The 20,361-nt window shown below is 38.7% G+C and overlaps 1 protein-coding gene across 2 annotated transcripts in view; it reads left to right on the top strand.

Annotated features, from left to right (window-relative positions):
* Nucleotides 1-18,357, top strand: part of LOC149832342 (pyruvate kinase, cytosolic isozyme) — a 29,547-nt gene extending 11,190 nt beyond the window's left edge. For both annotated transcript variants that reach the window (XM_090014459.1, XM_090014460.1), the window contains exons 3-4: nucleotides 16,671-17,132; nucleotides 17,303-18,357. In XM_090014459.1, the coding sequence (XP_089870585.1) occupies nucleotides 16,671-17,132; nucleotides 17,303-18,115 (1,275 nt within the window). In that variant the 3' untranslated portion in view covers nucleotides 18,116-18,357. The remainder of the gene's footprint in view (nucleotides 1-16,670; nucleotides 17,133-17,302) is intronic.
* The last annotated feature ends 2,004 nt before the right edge of the window (nucleotides 18,358-20,361 follow it).

Here is a 20,361-nt window from a genome sequence, read left to right as displayed (position 1 = left end):
CCTGAAACTGATCTCAACGTCCTCACCTTAGCTGCAAATTGAGTCTCAACATAGACACAAAATGTTTTAAAGATATCAAACAATTCACTCTAAGATTTCATAAAACATATCCATGTATATCTAATAGTCATCAATGAATGGCACAAAATACATGGACCCACCCTTAGATGGCATCGGGGATAAATCCCAAACATATGGGACAACTAGACTTAACTACTCTAAGGTTAAATGAAAGATCATGACCCTTGGACAACCTACAACTCTCACAACATTTGACCTTATCAGAAACATTGTATGCACAGCCTGAATGAAACAACAAGTGCACAAATACAATGTCACAATGTGGCTACAAGGGTGCACATTCACAAGAACAAGAGCCACTAATGGGCCAAATACAAAGAGCCACTAAGGGCTAATCACACAAACTCACAAAAGAGAGCAAGAACATAAAAAATAATGAGTTTATTGAACAATGCTTGGCAACAAGCATAAATTTTATAAGGGGAAGGAGTGCCTTTAAATAGGCACTCCATGTACCAAGGGGCTGGCCCAACTAGTTGGACCAACACCCTATGCTATCCAGCATTAATTACATAAAAAAGACAAAAGAAAATAAAAAAAGCTAAGAGGTCATCCCTTGGTGGATTGACACATGTTATAATGGTGAAATTACTGAAATACCCTTAAGGGGTATTTCAATTTACATACATATTAGAAGATATATATATATATATCATCAATATATATATATATATATATGTGTATATATATAATACAAAAAAATACATATACAATACATTTTAACACCCCTCAAACTTACGGTGTGATCACCGAAAGTTTGTCAAGAAGAACATAAAATCGAGGTGACGGAAGCACCTTGGTGAAGAAGTTTACTAGTTGATATTCGGAAGTAACATAAGGAAGAGTAATGATGTGCTTCAAAAATTCTTCATGCATATAGTGTCTATCTATTTCGATGTGCTTGGTTCTTTCATGGAATGCATGATTGCCAATTATGTATATCACAATCTTATTATACAACAGAGTCATTCATGTCTTCAAGTAATCTTCGCAACTAAGCGATCTCTGATGTTGTCATAGCCATTGGACGGTACTCGACTTAAGTGGATGACAAAGATACTTTCTGTTGCTTTTTGCATTTTCACGACACAAGAGAATCACCTACAAAAACACAAAAGCCAGTAGTTGAGCGTAGAGGTTTGTAAATCAACTCTAAAGAGGAAGAGGAGGATAACAAAAGGCCTTTAGAGGTAGAGGTTTGTAAATATCTAACAATTCTCATCACAACACTCATGCGAACTGTGGAATTGGCTAGCAGTATGAAGTACATGCACAATATCAGGCCTTGTAATAGTTAAATAAGTCAGGGTGCCAATCATTTGGCGATATGGAGTAGGATCAAGAGGTGTCCCATCATTAATCTTTATCTTGGAGTTAATAATTTCAGGTGTGGCCACCTTTTTTTTCATCAGTAATGCCTGACCTGTCAATAATATCATTAGCAAACTTGGTTTAAGAAAGTAAATATCCTTGAGGAGATTAAGCAACCTCACTTCTAAGAAAGAATATGAGAAATCCAAGATCAGTCATTTCAAAATATTTTTTGAGGATACATTTAATATCCTTTACTCTCTGTTTGTCTTTACCTGGAATGATCATATCACCAACATAGAGGGAAAATATAATAATACCTGCATCGGATTTCTTAGTAAACATAGCAGTATCAATATACCAGGATTTAAAACCAAGCTTTATCATAACAAAACTAAAGCGATCATACCAGGCTTTAAGTGCTTCTTTCAAACCATAAAAAGTTTTTCTCAATCGAAGTACCTTACCAAAGGGTACTTCATGTCAAGGTGAATTCACATAAACTCTTTTTTTAAATCTCTATTTAAAATAACATTTTTGACATCCATTTGTTTTATAGGCCAACATTTAATAACAACAACAACAATGAGAGTCCTAAATGAGGTCATCCTAGCTATTGGTGCAAATGTCTCATCATAGTATATTTTGTATTCTTATGCATACCTTTAACAACTAACCGGTACTTGTTTCTTTGTAGGGTCTCATCATACTTGGTTTTAACTTTATGCACCCATCTACAACCTATAGTTTTCTTACCTTTAGGCAAATCAGAGATTTCTTAAATCATAGATTTTTCGAGTGCTCCTAATTCTTTATTCATAGCTTTTACCCATGCAGGATATTATTTTGCTTGTTTATATGTGGTAGGTTCAAAATAAGTAAAAATCTTAGCTAGACAAGCCCTATATTGAGGTGAAAATGATTCATTTAAAACAAATCTATCAGGGGTCTAGAGGTCATATATGATATTTTGACAACTTCAATTTGTTGATTTTCTAAGGTAAAGTACCTTTCTAAGGCATTTGATTAACTATCATTGTTGCGTCTCCTACATTGAATTATACCAGGTCCTCCAATTTCAATGTTTTCACCATCCTGATTTGATTGAGGCTCTTCATCTCTTTCATTCTCATACGAAGAATCCCCCTTACATTGAGGTAATAACTTGGGCAAAAAAGAATACTCAGAGTTTTTCTTAGACACATTTTAAAAAAAAAAATCATTTTTCAGAAAGTGAACACTCTTGGATATATATAATTTGTTATTTTTTAAATCAAAACATCTAAACCCCTTCTGAGTTTCTCCATATCCAAAGAAAGCACAAGATATGACTTTGGGAGAGAGTTCATCATTTTTGTTAGCGAGAAAAAAACACTTGCATCCAAAAGGTCTTAATCTAAGATACTTGTGAGAAACTTTAAAAAGTTTTTCATAAGGAGAAATGTTTTGAAGCTTAGATGATGAGAATTGATTTATGAGATATATAGCTGTCAAACAAGCTTCAGCGCAAAAATGTTTTGGAACACCTTTTGCAATTAAAAGAGTTCTAGTAGTTTCAATTATGTGCCTATGTTTTTTCTCAGCTAATCCGTTTTGTTGAGGAGTATAACACACGATCTTTGATGATAATTCTATTATTTCAAAATAAGTTTTAAAATCATTTAATATAAAATTCTCCCCCAAAGTCGGAGCGGAAGATAGAAATTTTGGTCTCAAATTGATTTTTGATAAAATTATGGTATTTTTTAAAGTTCTCAACAACCTCATTTTTGTGACTAAGGAAGTATATCCATGAGTATCCAATATAGTCATCAACAAAAATTACATAATAAGAGAAACCACCTTTAGACAAAATAAAAGAAGGTCCCCACGCATCCGAGTGCACTAATTCAAACAATTTAGAAGAAAAGAAGGTTCTTCTTTGAAAGGAGAGAGCCTTCATTTTTGCCAACAATATAATCCTCGTAATAAAATTTTTCATTACAAAATTTGTTTAGATGGGGTACATGAGATAATTTTGACAAACTAGGATTAACCGATCTTGTTCAAATTCGGGTTTAAGTCCTCTAAAAACTTGGAACAATTGTCCTCATGTTTGTATTTCTTCCATTCTTGAGCATCTTTTGGAGTCTCCCATATAGGCTCAAGTTTAGCCAATTTATCCCAAAGTTTTTTTAGGGTACTATAGTATTCCCTCATGGTCTTTTCACCTTGTTTGCAATTATGTACCTTGTCTTTGAGATCCCATTTGTATGCTACATCCTTTTGGGTATACATTTGTCTAACATATTCTCATTTGTCTAAGATATTCCTAAGCCTGACTCTTGAATTCAAGAATGTCAGATCAAGGCTCCTCATGCATACTATCCATAAAGAGGGAAATAACCTTGGCATGACCTATTTTCCACTCTTTAAAGGCTTTTTGGTAATCCATCGTAGCCTTTTCTTTTTCAATCACTTTAAGGCTTTTTTCCTTTGACCCACCATTGACTTCAACAGCCAATTTTGTGAGAATTGGTTGTGGTTCTAATGCGGATTTGTCAACAAAATGCGATAAGTCTTTACCCATGAGGATTCTCGCTACCCACGTGTTGTAGTTCTTTCCATTAAATTTGATGGGAACAACTGTTACAATTTCTTTATTGGCCATAGTGGAGGAAAGAGTGGAGATAAGAATGAGAAGAAGAAAAAAATGGAAAAAGATTGTTGAAGAAGTTTGATGGCGTGTTCCCTGAAGCAACGAACCAACAAACCAATGCTTCACCAACCCCACGAGTCTCCTCTTCAAGCTTTTTCCCAAGAGCACCAAAGTCACTTGATACCATCTAATGAAACAACAAGTGCACACATACACTGCCATAATGTGACTACAAAGGTGCGCACTCACACTCACAAGAGCCACTAATGGGCCAAATACAAAGAGCCAATAAGGTCTAATCACACTAACTTTCCAAAAAGAGCAAGAATATAAAAAACAATGAGTTTATGGAACGATGCTTGACAACAAGCATAAATTTTACAAGAAGGGGTGCCTTTAAATAGGCACTCCATGTACCAAGGTGCTGGTCCAACTAGCTGTTGGACCAGCACCCTATGGTGTTCAGCATTAATTACGTAAAAAAGTCAAAAAGAAGGAAAATAAAAAAACTAAGAGGTCGTCAATCCCTGGTGGACTGACACATGTTACAATGGTGAAATTACTGAAATACCCTACATATATATATATATATATATATATATATATATATAATACAAAAAAGACATATACAATACATTTTCACAACTCCCCAAAATACCCAAGGACAACATATACTGCAACCTAGAACTAGACACAATGCCCTAAATGTTGATGCCACAATAGATGAGTCTAAAACTGCAGCACCCAGATCATGTCTGTTGACTTAAATTTCTAGTTCAACTGATCAAGGAAATACACATTGCCTCTCCTATGCCCATTCCCAATCTTCTTCCCTAACAACCAATCCCGCACAAAGCAATGGGCGAGTAAAGGCAACATCAAAATTGTATTGTATTAATTTGGCAAATTTAAATCATGTTCGTAGCAAGTGATTGAACCAAAAAGACTTCAGACATTCAGTTTTTCACTACAATTGGAAATATAAGTAATCAAACCTACTTTAGAGACATTCACGAGAGTGTCATCTACAGTGCAAAAGACACCACAACATGACTTGCAGTGGGTTAGTATAGACTGTTCAGTAGTCAGTGGCATGACATTCTTGAATCTATTAACCAACTTAAACTGATACTAGTAACATTTGCAAAGGAACAATCCGAGGTACTCGAAGGAGACACAACAACTGAGGAAGTGGGCAAGGAAAGAAGTTGTTGGGTCTGATGCTGCAACTAGTCTAGCTTGGAGTGAGAAGATGGTTGCACATCTGGAGTAGAAGACACCACAAACATGTTCTCTTCTTCTTTCCTAGGGCTCTTGTCAATGCTCACTACTATGGATACAGATGGATTCCCTCCCATTCTTCTTTTTCAATACTTGTAACACCCCTAAAATCCTGGACTTGTAACTTTTTAGGAAAAGTTTTGAAAGTCTTGTAATCATTCCTTTATCACAGTTTTAATTAGTAATTCAGCAGAAAATGATGTTTTTGAAATAACAAGTCAACGGACCTTGGGTGCATTACTTGCGAAACCTTTTCTTTACAGAACGGATTTGAAACTCCGTACATTTAAAACCAAATAGAGTAAAAATGTAGCTTTAATAATTTAGAGTTTATATAAAAGAAGAATTTTCAAAGAAACCCTTATGCAAAATTATAGAAATGTCCTCAGGAGCGAAACGTAAAGGAAAGAGTCTCATCTTGATACCATCACATCATCGTGCTATCGCTTGTCGTACCGACCTAATCATCACCTGTACTCATAAGACGGGTCAGTTTCATGAAAAACTGATAGGTGCACAATTATAACAATTTAGAACAAAATTAACACATGCTTTATTTCATATACGATATGTAATTCAGAATATGCATAAATGAGCATAACTAGCATAATCAACATAATGAGCATAATTCAGAACCCAAACTAATGTGTACGTCGTTTCTTTCGTTGTGTGCAAGTTAAAATAAATAAAGTGAACAAGATAACTTTCTTTTAATATTAGTTGTCCTGCGGGTACACACAGACACCAAACGTAGAAACAACTGAGACTAATCCAAGGGTTTATTATGACATGTATTTTAGATACCCCGAATAGCTAACTGAGTTCGTTCTTAAGATGATGACTAATGACCGAGAGAGAATTCCCCAAACGCCACTCGTTCAAGGGATGCATCCAACTTCTTTAGAAGTTTTATGGGATCTACCACCTAAGATAATTTTTGGTAGCTTTGCCCCCTAACTCCGATGACTGGGGACACCGAGTCATTTGCTCGAGGGGTGGTTGTTAACAACCTATCTATCAGAGTTTTTGTACTATCCCATCCTCTTATTTGACGGAAAACAGAGGGGCGAATGGGTGCGTCATGTTTTATTTAACTGAAGACCCATTCTGTATGTTCTGGTCTTTCCAACAAGCTCGAGCATCTTGCCTGTGAAGGCGATCATCACCATTATGTTATTTCAACAATGTGCCATTTGCACGTTTTGAGGTTACCTCAAACCTTTTATTCAATCATCGTAGTACTAACATGCTGTGCCTGTCTAAAAGTACGACTACGATGAAAGGGGTATTGGTTTCGCAAAAGAAACTCAACATCATTTAGAAATTTCAATGTTTCATTTATCACTATTTATGTGATTTTCTTTTTATTATTTTGTATTTGCATGCTACGAGGTTACCATAAACCTCTCATCCAAACATCGTAGTACTAATATGTCGTGCATGTCTAATAGTACCGCTACGATGAAAGGGGTATCAGTTTTTTAGAAAAAACCCCAACTCCATTGTTTCGTAAAAGAAACGATGCAACTATTTAGTTTAGTTTGACATGATCTAATTTTTGAAAACACTTGTTTATCCTTGTGTAATTTGCACGATACGAGATCACCATGGATCTCTCATCCATTTATTGTAGTATCAGCATGCTGCACATGTCTTGCGATACTGTTTGCGATAAACGGGGTATAGGTTTCTCAGTAGAACCCTGCCCAAGCACATGCTCATGCCCCCAATCGGGGTTATCCGAGTCATATCAGAACCTCAAACTGAAGTTGTAAAACATTTTTGCCAAAGGTGACGACTTGAGAAAGCTTAGTTGCAATTTCACAACCTAAAAGCGTGCAGACTTTGCTTTGCAGATCTACGCATTTTGGAAAGCTGAATTTTAGCAAGGAATCCTTTTTCTTTAAAACTCTAGCGTCCATGCACAAACCCGTATCCATTGTTGTGAAAAGCGTTGAGGCGTAGCGAGGCGCTCCACCAAAATCTGAGGTGAGGCGTAAGCCTCAATTTTTTTTTTTAACTTTAAAAAACTATGAGATTAACATGTAAAAGTAACGTTAATGCAACAACTTGATCTATGTAAGTATCTAAGAAATAAAATATGAGCATTCATTCAATAAAAAACTAACATTAACAACAAAACGCAGAAAAAAAAGAAGAGGGGGTGGGGGTGGGGGTGGGGGTGGTGCTCCTTGCCAAAGAGAGCCAGCGACAGGGGGGGGGGGAGGCAGAGCCTCCTGCCGGCAAGACAAACGACAGGGAGGGGTGGAGCCCCCCCACCCCCACCCTGCCGGCAAAACAAGAGGGACAGGGGGAGCAGAGCCCCCTGTCGACAGAGCAAAAAGGATAGGGGGAGCAGAGCCCCCCTGTCGACAAGGCAAATGGCAAGGGGGGTGGAGCCCCCTGCCGGCAAAGCAAGAAGGACAGGGGGTGCAAAGCCCCTGCTTGACGACAAGGTGAGCGACAGGGGGCGAAGCCCCCTACCGAGAAAGAAGGCGATGGGGGGGAGCCCCCTTTCCTGCCGAATAGAAGGTGACAGGGGGCTTCGCCCCCTGCCGAAAAAGAAAGCGACAAGCGGCGGAGCCCCCTGCCGACGAGGGGCGACGACAGGGGGCTCCGCCCCTTGTCAGTCAACCCCAACAGAAAGGCAAGGGGTAACCCCTTGCCGACGAGAGACGACGACAGGGGGCTCTGGCCCCCCTGTCGGTTGACCCCTCACGGAGAAGAAGTAAAGAAGAGGGGTTTACAGGGCGGCGGCGACTCCGACTTCACCGGAAAACGCAGAGGAAAGGCCGCGTCAGGGATGTCAGCCGAGGTCGCCGGAACGGACGGTGATGGCGGTGAGTCGCTGGTGCCCTCGCAACAGAGAAAAGAAGATGGTGGTGGCAGGCAGGTCGTCTGCGCCTTCTCAGCAGAGGAAATAAGAAGGTGGAAGAGGCGATGACCGACGGCGGGTGGTCGTCAGCGACAGCGGTCGCGGGGGACGAGAGGGGACAGAGTGGAGAGAGAAGGGGCGAGGGCTTTTGCTCCTTGCCCGAGGCGCCTGTGTCTTTTTTAAAGACAGGTTCTCTCGAACCTTCGAGAATACAGGTCCGGGTTAATGTTGGTCAAATGAGGGCTTTGACCCTCATTTGACCAACAAAATAAAGCATGCGCGCCTCACGGTGAGGTGCGCCTCGCCTCAAGGCGCATGAGGCGTACGCCTTTATACTTTTACACTTTATAACTGCGCCTCAAGGCACAAATGCCCTCGCCTCGAGGCGCGTTTTTAACAACACTACCGGTGTCTTTTTGAAAAAAAGCAAGAAGGAAATAGGTAGAATAGCATACACACTTGTCTGTCCGACGAGATTGCATTTATGTAATGATAATACCTATTTTACAATGCAAGCCTGTGCATATTATAGCGTAATGGCAAAGTATACAACAAATAAGTGCGTAAGCAGTGCACTAAGTACGAAACTGTATTTCGGCTAAATAAATGTGTAAGCAATGGACAAAGTATGAAACCGTACTCCGGCTAAATAAATGCATAAGCAGTAGCCTGTACATGTGATAGCACGACGACAAAGTAAATGATATAAAGCAATGCTCGATATGTGAAACCACATATCGAGCTAAATAAGTGCGTATGAAGCTTGTGCATGTAAAAGCGCGATAACAAAGTAAATGATATAAAGAAATGCTCGATATGTGAAACTACATATCAAGCTAAATAAATGTGTAAGCAGAAGTCTGTGCACATAAAAGCACGACGACAAAGTAAATGACATAAAGTAAAAAGGACAATGGTAGCAAAACTGCATCCTTGAATTAAATGCGTATATATATAAAATTGCAAGTTTTAAGATTTGTTCGTCCATTGTCCTTTGTGCAACTTTTTTCTACCTCGGAGATTATCGGATCCGTTGATGATTCCGAGCGTAGGTCTTTAAAGGCTTATGCCTTGCTGCACGTGCCGCGTCCGTTGCGCCGTTGGGGTGCGCTAAAAGCTATTCATCGTACTGCGAAAAAAGAACAAAGAAAATTCATTTTCAAATTCACGCGTTCCACGTCGCAGGGGCCCGGGGTCAGCCGGTTTTGGCCGGGCCCGACTAGCCACAAGAGGGGAGGAGGGCAAGGGTTGTGCCCCTGCCCACTGACCTGACAGAGGAGAAGAATAAGGGGGGCATGCCCCTGCCTGCTGGCCTTACACTAAGAAAAAGAAGGGGGCAGGGGCGCAGTCCCTGCCCGCCGGCCTGACAGCAAAGAGGGAGGGGCAGGTCGGGGAGAGAGAAACACAGGCGAGAGGGGGAGCTCGTGGTCGGTCCTTGCTTAAATAGAAATATGGGTGGGTGGGTGTGACCTGGATCCAAAATGACTTTTTTTTTTTGAAAAACGCGGATCTTACATTACTGGACAAGTCTTTTTCATGTGGCCCAACTCCTTGCAGTAATGACACCTAACTCCACTCATATCAAACTTAGGTGCTCCACTCTTGGCCCCACCATAGCCACATGACTGCTTGGCAGCTACCATATCAGTATCTCAAGCTGGGTAAGACTGAAGAGGCCTCATTTTGGTCACTTCTGCAATGAGCTCAGAAAGAGCCTGAGATATTGGAGGCAGAAATGTCTTGTGAATAATGACACTCTTCACAGAGTATCATATTCAAGATGAAGTCCCATGAGAATCTCAATCAATTAACACCCTTTGATTGATATTCTACGTTCATACACGTCATGCAGTCCTTGCATTTGTCACACTTCTTGCCACTTTCAATTAAGGCAATAGAATTCCACAGTTGTTGCATTGCAGAGTAGAAGTCCTAAACTGACTTGTTTTCTTGCCTTAAAGCTTGCAGGTCTCGCAGAAGTTGATATTGCTTCTAAAATCAACAGCGATCAAATCCCCACATCAAACAGGCCAAATTCAAAAGGTGTGCTGATGTCAACACCTTAGGTTCCGTGCCTGATTCAGGTGGGATGAGAATGATACCTTTTCTGCCTTCTGGATGCTCTCACAATGTCCTCTCTCTAGTGCCAATATGGACAATGAGAACCCAAGCATTAGATAAGAGGAGAAAGAAGAAGAGGAAAGAGATGACCAAAAATAGTTAGGGCTTCATTACTTCCAAAAGAACGAGAATATACAACATATAGGGGTAGACAATGCTTTTTCGTTGTTTTCCTACTGTCCACAAACCCAAAACTACTGGGACAGAATGTACCTCCTAGTTGTTTTCCATCCATTGGGTGGCTGAAAATTGTAACTGAAAAAAGAAAATATAAGTTTTTTGGCTGTTTACTTGCTACCAATGACCCTTACCACTTGAAAAAAGAGTGAAGCAGATGACTGGTTTTCCAAATACTCAGATTTTAGAAAAACTTGTGTTTTTGAAACCTGGTTTTCTGTCACTTAATCCTTGGACAAACAGGTTTTACTTGTTTACAATCTTAGTTGTCCAAGGCGGTAGGCGGTGCCCAGGCGCTGAGCCCCTAAAAAGCCTAGGCGGTACCTCAATTAATTTTTTTTTAAAAATATACAAAATATGTAAACAAACTGCTAAAATTAATAACAAACACATATACAACATAAAATCAATCAACAATAAGCAATAGACAAAACATAACATGCCGTCGAACATTGTAATGCAATTATATTAAATAACCTGCTCAAAAAAATTAAGAATAAATGAACAATTGAATAACTGTTTAGTTATACACTGCCGGTCCCAAGCCCGGATAAATGAGGAGGGTTGCGGTAGGCCTGTGACAGCCTGCATAAAAACTTTGTCATACCCTATGAAAATGAACCAATATGAGAATTTCGTTGGGGCGTTCCCTACTGAGCGACGCGCTGTACTCTCTAGGCCCGGAGGCAGTGATAAATGGGCAAGGGTTGCTAGGTCGTCGCCCAGAAGCGACGCGTCACACCGGCGCTCGGGTGTGGTGTCAAATAGGCAAGGGTTCCCTCACTTTGTTGGACGAGTGGGGGTAAAGAAGTTAGTCCAAGACCATAAAATTAGGTTAGCCACTTGGAATATAGGGTCTTTAACTGGTAAGTTGGTAGAGTTAGTAGATGTTATGTGTAGGAGAAAGATTGATATTTTATGTCTTCAAGAGACCAAATGGGTAGGTGAGAAAGCAAAAGTGATAGAACCTTGGGGATATAAAATTTGGTATACAGGAATAAATAGGAATAGGAATGGAGTAGGGATTGTTATGAGTCGTCAGTTTATAGATAATGTAGTTGAGGTCCGTAGGAAGGGTGATAGAATTTTACTTATTAAATTAGTATTAGGTACGGATATTATTAATGTTATTAGTGTTTATGCACCTCAAGTAGGTTTAGATGATTCCATTAAGCATCGATTTTGGGAAGATTTAGATGAAGTAGTACAAGGGATATCTTATGGAGAAAAGCTTTTCATCGGCGGTGCCTTAATGGACATGTAGGCATTAGTAGGGATGAATTTGAGAGTATCCATGGAGGCTATGATATAGGAGAAAGAAATGAAAGTGGAGAAAGGGTTTTAGATTTTTGTTTGTCCTATGATATGATCTTAGCAAACACTTGGTTTAGGAAGAGGGAGTCTCACCTAGTAACATTTAAAAGTGGGGTTAATACGAGCCAGATAGATTTTTTCCTACTTAGAAAGAGAGATAAGGGTTGTTTGCATCGAATGTAAGGTTATACCGGGAGAAAGTGTAGCTACACAACATAGAGTCTTAATTTTAGATCTCAGAATTAGACAATGTCGCAAAAGGGATAGACATAGGATAGATCCTAGAATTAAGTGGTAGGCACTGAAAGGAGCTAAACAAGGAATGTTTGTAGAGCAAGTAGTTAAGGAAGCTGATTGGTGTCTCGAGGAGGATTCAGAATCAATGTGGAATAAGATAGCGGGTGGCATGAGAAAAGTGGCTAAGGAGGTATTGGGTGAGTCTAAAGGCGGTGCACCACTAGGTAAGGATACATCATGGTGGAACGAGGATGTCAAATTAGCTATTAAGGTTAAAAGAGAGTGTTATAGAAATCTAAGTAAGAGTCGTGATAATGAGAATTCGGAGAAGTATATGATAGCAAAGAAGGAAGCTAAAAAAGTTGTTCGAAACGCGAGGGCTAAGGTATATAAGGAGGTTTATGACAAGTTGGATACCAAAGAAGGCGAGAAGGATATTTATAGGCTTGCAAAGATGAGAGATAGGAAATCAAAGGATTTGGGTATGGTTAGATGTATCAAAGATGAAACGCAAAGGGTTTTAGTCAAAGATGAGGAGATTAAGGAGAGATGGAAAGATTATTTTGATAAGCTATTTAATGATAGTCATGCTCAAGATCTTGGAGACTTCTCCATTCCTTTTCATGAGATAAATCGTGACTTCATGCGCAAGATTCAAAAGAAAGAAATTGCAGAGGCTTTGAAGAAAATGAAATCAAGAAGGGCAGTTGGCCCAGATGGTATACCTATCGAGGCTTGGAAATGCTTGGGAGAGAAAGGTTTAGAATGGTTGACAAATCTTTTTAACTTGATTTGGCGAACAAATAAGATGCCTAATGAGTGGAGGAAGAGTACTTTGGTGCCTTTATATAAGAATAAGGGTGATATACAAGATTGCACAAACTATCGTGGTATAAAACTCATGAGTCATACTATGAAACTTTGGGAGAGGGTGATTGAGTCTAGGTTGAGGAAGGTTGTCATGATATCGGAGAATCAATTTGGTTTTATGCCTGGAAGATCAACTATGGAAGCTATACATCTTCTTAGACAACTTATTGAAAGATATAGAGAGAGGAACAAAGATTTGCATATTGTTTTTATTGATTTAGAGAAGGCATACGATAGAGTACCTAGGGACGTTCTCTGGTGGACAATGATGAAGAAAGGTGTTTCTCTCAAGTACATTAGTATAATTAAAGATATGTATGAAGGAGTAGTAACCAATGTCCGCACTTGTGGAGGGGTGACAACCAATTTTCCGATAACGGTTGGGTTACATCAAGGATCTGCTTTAAGCCCTTTCCTATTTGCGATAGTGATGGATGAGCTTACGAGATCAATTCAAGAAAATGTACCGTGGTGTATGTTGTTTGCTGATGATATTGTTTTGATTGATGAGTCTAGAGCTGGGGTTAGTGCTAAGTTAGAATTATGGAGACAAACATTGGAAGCTAGAGGTTTTAAGTTGAGTAAGAGTAAAACTGAATATATGGAATGTCGGTTTAGTAAGCAACGAAGTAGTGATGGAAGTGTAGTGAAGCTTGGTGAGCAAGAAATACCGGTGAATGATTATTTCAAATATTTGGGATCCATCATTCAAAAGTATGGAGAAATTGATGGAGATGTAAATCATAGGATAAAGGTTGGGTGGATGAAATGGAAAAGTGCTACTGGAGTGCTGTGCGATCGTAGAATGCCATTGCGGTTGAAGGGAAAGTTTTATAGGACGACTATTAGACCCGCTTTACTATATGGTACGGAATGTTGGGCTGCCAAGAGACATCATATTCAAAAAATGAGTGTAGCTGAGATGCGGATGCTTAGATGGATGTGTGGAAATACAATAAAAGATAAGATTCGGAACGAAGAGATACGTAAGAAGGTAGGTGTTGCACCCATTGAAAATAAGATGCGAGAGAATCGTTTACGGTGGTTTGGACATATTCGGCGAAGGCCTAATGATGCTCCAGTTAGAAGGTTGGAGAAATGGGAAAATATATTAGTTAAAAGAGGTCGGGGTAGGCCTAGGAAGACTTGGATGGAGATGATAGGAAAAGATATGAATGCTTTGAACCTCACCGAGGACATGGCGTTGGATAGAAATGATTGGAGGAAAAGGATTCATGTGGAAGACCCAAAATGAATTTCTTTTTTTGGTTCATATCGCTGACCCCAATTGTTTTGGGATGAAGGCGTAGTTGTTGTTGTTTGTATAAATGAACAATTGAATAAACAAACCATACACCTAACAATGTGAATAAACAATATACAAAAAATGTGTGTACATGAAGCGTGAACTGTGAAAAAGATAAGAAAACAAATTATATATAAATTACACACATATATATATATATATATATATGTATAAATGAAACACACAAACACAGAATATATATAATATATAACTGAAATACAGAATATTATAATATATGCTTATAATATGTTAATATATAATTATGTATATTTACACAGAATATATATATATATATATATATATAAAATCTGTTTTGACTGTTATTTTTCACAGTTCACACTTCACATGCACACACACACACACACACACACACACACACACATATATATATATATATATATATATATATATATATGTGTGTGTGTGTGTGTGTGTGTGTGTGTGAACTGTGAACTGTGAAAAATAACAGTCAAACATATATATATATATATATATATGGGGAAATATTTGCTACTAATGAAGGTATGAAACTAATGATCTAGAAATCTTTGGTGCAAGTTGTATCAACTCAATCTAACCACATAGATGTGTTCAACATGGTTTGTTTGCTAAGGATCAAGACTTGGATCTTGCTTTTTTGATGTAAAAAATGTGATCTTTTGAGTTATGAATTTTTGGCACGTTGTGGACCATTGATTTTTGGACCCCTTAGAAACCTAATTAGTTGTCATAATCACATGATTCAAAACAAGATTTCTACTAAACAAACCATGTAGATCATATCTGGAACATTTGATCTACAAAAAAAATGATTTTTTTTTTTAAATAAGAGTGATTTCTACTCATCGGTTCCTTACCTTCATTAGTAGCCAATATTTACCCTATATATGATGCACACAAACACAAAATATATACATTATAATAAATGAAAATATATATATATATATATATATATATATATATATATATATATATATATATATATATATATATATATATATAACTGAAAAACATAAACTATAGAAAAAAGGAAAAACAGGAAGAAAAAAAGGAAAAAAAAGAGAAGGAAAAAAAGGGGGAAGAGAGAGAGAGAGAGAGAGAGAGAGAGAGAGAGAGAGAGAGAGAAGGGGGAAGGGCTATGCCCTTCCCCTTTTTATACCTCCCTTGGTAGCCCTTCCCCCTTTTATACCTCCCTTGGTCAACCAAGTTAAAGAAAAAGACGAAAGTAGGCTTTAAGTCCAAACGATGCCTAGGAGAGCTAGGCCGTAAAAAAAGGGCCCCACTGCCCAAACCCAAAAGCCCAAACGGTGGGGCTGTGCCTAAGCTCTGCCTTTGACAACTAAGATTATGATGAAAAATGCTCAAGAACCACGTTAATGGAAGTGTAGTGGAAGATAAAACAGCATGAACATTCCCATGAAGTTCTCTTGCATCATGATTGAATATGTTATATTCCTTTCTTGATGGATCACATCCAAAGGGGAAAGTGTAGCGAGTTGAACCTGGTATGGTGGTTGGTTTAGCTGATGCTCAGCTGATGATCAACATTCTTCCTTCTTTGAGAGGCTTGATTATTCAATCTAGTTCGATCTCAAAGAATCTGCTATTGTTGTTTTTAGACATTGATTTAGTTTGATTAGCACTTACCTTTCTGATTTTTGATAAATGATATGTCCTTACCCGATAGTGATTCACTCTTGGTTCTCTTATTCCCTTTCATTTGATCTTCTATTATCTCTCGATTAAAATTAGATTCTTAATTGAAAAAGATCTTCTTGGATTGTATGTATTTTTTCAAGGTATGGTATCTAAGGGTTGAAGAGAGTGGTTCCTCAAGGTCATGAAAGAAGGGATCACTTGGTGATCATGTTTCATAAGAGAGAGAGAGAGAGAGAGAGAGAGAGAGAGAGAGAGAGAGAGAGAGAGAGAGAGAGAGAGAGCAACAACAAGAAAATACAATTTCATCATGATTGTAGTCGGGGCGATATCTACTGGACATGGACATGACTTTTTTATGAAAAGTAGATGGGACATGTTTACATTTTTAATTGTTCAAATGTGTTAGATATCATATATAACTTTTCTCTAGATTTTTACAAGTTACCATGTCAAGAATCAAGTACATACTTTAATTTAGGGACACGGTGTTGGCCTTGTCCAACATAGTCATGGTCAGTGACGTTCTTTGTTACCCTAGTGCGAGTGTTGATGTGGGAGGTAACGTGTACTTGTGAGCAAGTGCATAGAGAACTCATCATTATTTTGAGTAATGATTGTTCATGTATGGAGCTTTTAAACAAAAGAAATATGAAGGAATGAAGATGTATGGTGCTAATTTTTCTAAATTCAGAATATGCACATGCTTTTATTTTAATAGTATAATTATTTAATGATATATAAATTTATGAGTCCCATATCTTTTTTTGACTGGAGATCCTCTTTCTTCTTTCATTTCCCAGGGCCCTGAGATCCGAACAGGCTTTCTGAAGGATTCAAAACCAGTCCAGCTGAAGGAGGGTCAAGAAGTTACTATAATTACTGATTACAGCATCAAAGGTGATGAAAACATGATTAGCATGAGCTACAAGAAATTGCCGGTAGACTTGAAGCCTGGAAATACCATCCTTTGTTCTGATGGTACCATCACTCTTACTGTTCTTTCTTGTGACCCTGAGGCTGGAACAGTGAAATGCCGATGTGAGAACACTGCAGTCCTTGGTGAGAGAAAGAATGTAAATCTGCCTGGTGTCGTTGTGGATCTCCCTACTCTCACAGAGAAGGATAAGGAGGACATATTGAAATGGGGTGTGCCAAACAAGATTGACATGATTGCACTGTCATTTGTTCGTAAGGGATCTGATCTTGTGCATGTCCGAAAGGTTCTTGGGTCACATGCCAAGCAGATACAGTTGATGTCAAAGGTCTTTCTCTCCCTTCTTTCTAGTTGCTTTTTCAAGCATGCATAGACGTGTTTGTTGGTACTGGCATCTTTTCCTTTCAAATTTAGTATGCGAGTCTGTCTTGTGTTCATTATTCAGAGAAACTATACTGAAAAGGTAACTAATTGTGCTGCATCCTTTTTGCATTGTAGGTAGAGAACCAGGAGGGGGTGATCAATTTTGACGAAATTCTTCGGGAGACGGATTCTTTCATGGTTGCTCGTGGTGATCTTGGGATGGAGATCCCTGTGGAAAAGATATTCCTTGCACAGAAGATGATGATCTACAAATGCAACCTCGTGGGGAAGCCCGTGGTGACTGCAACACAGATGCTTGAATCCATGATCAAGTCGCCCCGTCCAACACGTGCTGAAGCCACAGATGTAGCAAATGCTGTCCTAGATGGGACTGACTGTGTGATGCTCAGTGGAGAGAGCGCTGCTGGTGCGTACCCAGAGCTTGCAGTCAAGATCATGGCTCGAATCTGCATAGAGGCTGAATCTTCGCTCGACTATGGTGCCATCTTTAAAGAAATGATAAGGTCGGCACCTATGCCCATGAGCCCTCTAGAATCTCTTGCCTCTTCTGCTGTGCGCACAGCAAACAAGGCCAGGGCAACACTGATAGTGGTGCTGACGCGTGGTGGCACAACTGCGAAGCTAGTTGCGAAGTACAGGCCTGCAGTACCAATTTTGTCTGTGGTGGTTCCAGTCTTGACAACCGATTCATTCGACTGGACCTGCAGTGATGAAACCCCAGCAAGGCATAGTTTGGTCTATAGGGGTTTGATTCCCATGCTGGCTGAGGGTTCCGCCAAAGCGACAGATGCGGAATCCACAGAAGTCATCCTGGATGCTTCACTGAAATCTGCTTCTGAACGGGGCCTGTGCAAGAAGGGAGATGCTGTTGTTGCATTACATCGTATTGGTGTTGCGTCGATGATAAAGATTTGCTATGTGAAATGAGAGGGGCATATCATGAAGGTGATCGACAACTTCTGGGTGCCCGTTGGAAGAGTTTCTGTCCTTTTTTCTGTCAAATCTATCATAAGCTAAACCATACTCTTGTTGCTTTTATTTTTTATGCTGTTGGTTGTTTTGAAAGAGGCTTTAGACGTTATAAAGACGGGATGGAGGTCTCCCGTTATTTTGTGGTGGTTTAAACATTAACTTTCTTATATGAAGGTGCTTCCTATTTGTCGTTGCTAGTGAACAGATTGTCTCAAAATATTTGGCCTTTGTTCTTGTTTATCATTATCAGTGACTGCCATAGTCGCAAGAGAATCTTGCTAAATCATTAAACTCTTTTGGAATAAAGCTCATATCCCTTTATGGGACTTGAGAGAAATCTGGTAGGGATCTGCCGAACCCTAGCTTGCCTTTCAAAAAAAAAAAAAAAACTCACAATGCTTCTATCATAAAACCCTAGGCACTGAACCAGCGAATTAGTCAATTTGGGACTCTCTGAACAAGGAGGTGTTGGATTGATCTCATATATTTCCAGCTTCCCATCTTTCCATTTGAATTTTGTACTCGGTTGTGGAAGTTGATTTTCATCGTCATTTGCATTCAAAGCATTCTCCTCTTCTCTCCAATTTCGAATAAATTGGCAGACCATGCTGCAGGTGCAACCAGGAAGCGCTCTCTGCCTCTCCATATAAATTGGCCCAACCCAACTACGTCTTTGCCTTGCCAAGTCCAATAATAATAATTGCAAAAGGACGACGTCAAATGGACCCTAACTCAACGGCCCGGACCACGTTGAGACATTCAAGACTTGATCTGACCTTAGAGCCGTGCGTGGCTATCATTGATTGGACGGCATTCTTTACAAAAAAGTATTCGGTCTAATCACTGGATTCATCCAGTCCCCAAAGAGAACACAATTTCATCTAAGGCTTATTTAAATCTTTTTTTTTTGCAAAAAAATAATTATATTTAGCTGCCGACCTTTTTGCCCTTAATTTTAAATATGAGCCACATCACGGGCCAAAGCTGTCAAACAAGAACGATGAATATCTTGGGAGCCACCATAATTCATATGTCAATGTTGCCCATGATGACTTTATAATAAAATAACATATAAAAAAGGTAGATATGCTTTTGACGAAAATGTCTTCCCGTAAGGTAGATATGCTTTTGACTAAAATGTCTTCCCGTAAGATAGATATGTGTTGGACAAAAATGTCCTCCCGCTCCACGTATATACCTTTGCACATTCCGCCTTTGTTGTAGCACAAGCTAAAAACAAAGACAAAAGAAGGAGAAGGAGGAGGAGAGGGAGAAGCAAAGAAAGACACTTGTTAGATAGAACACTTTTCCTGGTTTGTTCCTACCTCGTGGAGATAACTATAAATCGAACGACTGGTTCGATCATTGGTGGGCGTCAAGGGAGATTTGTCGGCCATCTCTTTTTACAGTCTTCTCTTCTTCTTCATTTTCGTTAGGCAGTATGGAAAAAAGCAATGAAGCACAAACATTCCAACAAGTGCCATTGAAGCGCCGTGAGTACATTTCCATGTCATCGTGCTATTGTTGAATAATGTATGTCATCGTGAGTGTCATTAAGGCATTGTTTTGTTATTCCAGGTAGATTTTATCGTTTCAACGGTTGGAAACTTGAAGACATTTGTAAGACACTAAGACCTGTTGACAAGAATACTTGGTTACAAATGCGAGCAAGGGCCTCTACCCCATTCGATATCGTCCATTCATTCATTATATGCAATGTAACACAAATTGCGGTTGTAGTAACATGTATATCGATTTGTGCGATATTGTTTTGTTTGTAATATATTATGCTGAATTGTCGTATATCGATTTGTAAGATATTATGTGTTTTCTAGTGTCGATTTGTAAAATATTGTTTTATTTGTTGATATCAATTTTTAATATTATGCTGAATTGTCGTATATCGATTTATAAGCTATTATGTGTTTTCTAGTGACGATTTGTGAGATATTGTTTTGTTTGTTAATATCGATTTGTAATATATTATGCTGAATTGCCGTATATCGATTTGTAAGATATTATGTGTTTTCTATTGCCAATTTGTGAGATATTGTTTTGTTTGTTAATATCGATTTGTAATATATTATGCTGAATTGTCGTATATCGATTTGTAAGATATTATGCATTTTCTATTGTCGATTTGTGAGATATTATTTTGTTTGTTAATATTGATTTGTAATATATTATGCTGAATTGTCGTA

Source organism: Nuphar pumila, chromosome 7, assembly GCF_984573655.1.
Source record: "Nuphar pumila chromosome 7, dmNupPumi1.hap1.1, whole genome shotgun sequence".
NCBI lineage: Eukaryota > Viridiplantae > Streptophyta > Magnoliopsida > Nymphaeales > Nymphaeaceae > Nuphar > Nuphar pumila.
Note: the sequence above shows the minus strand (reverse complement) of the source record. Positions and strands in the feature narration are given on the sequence as shown.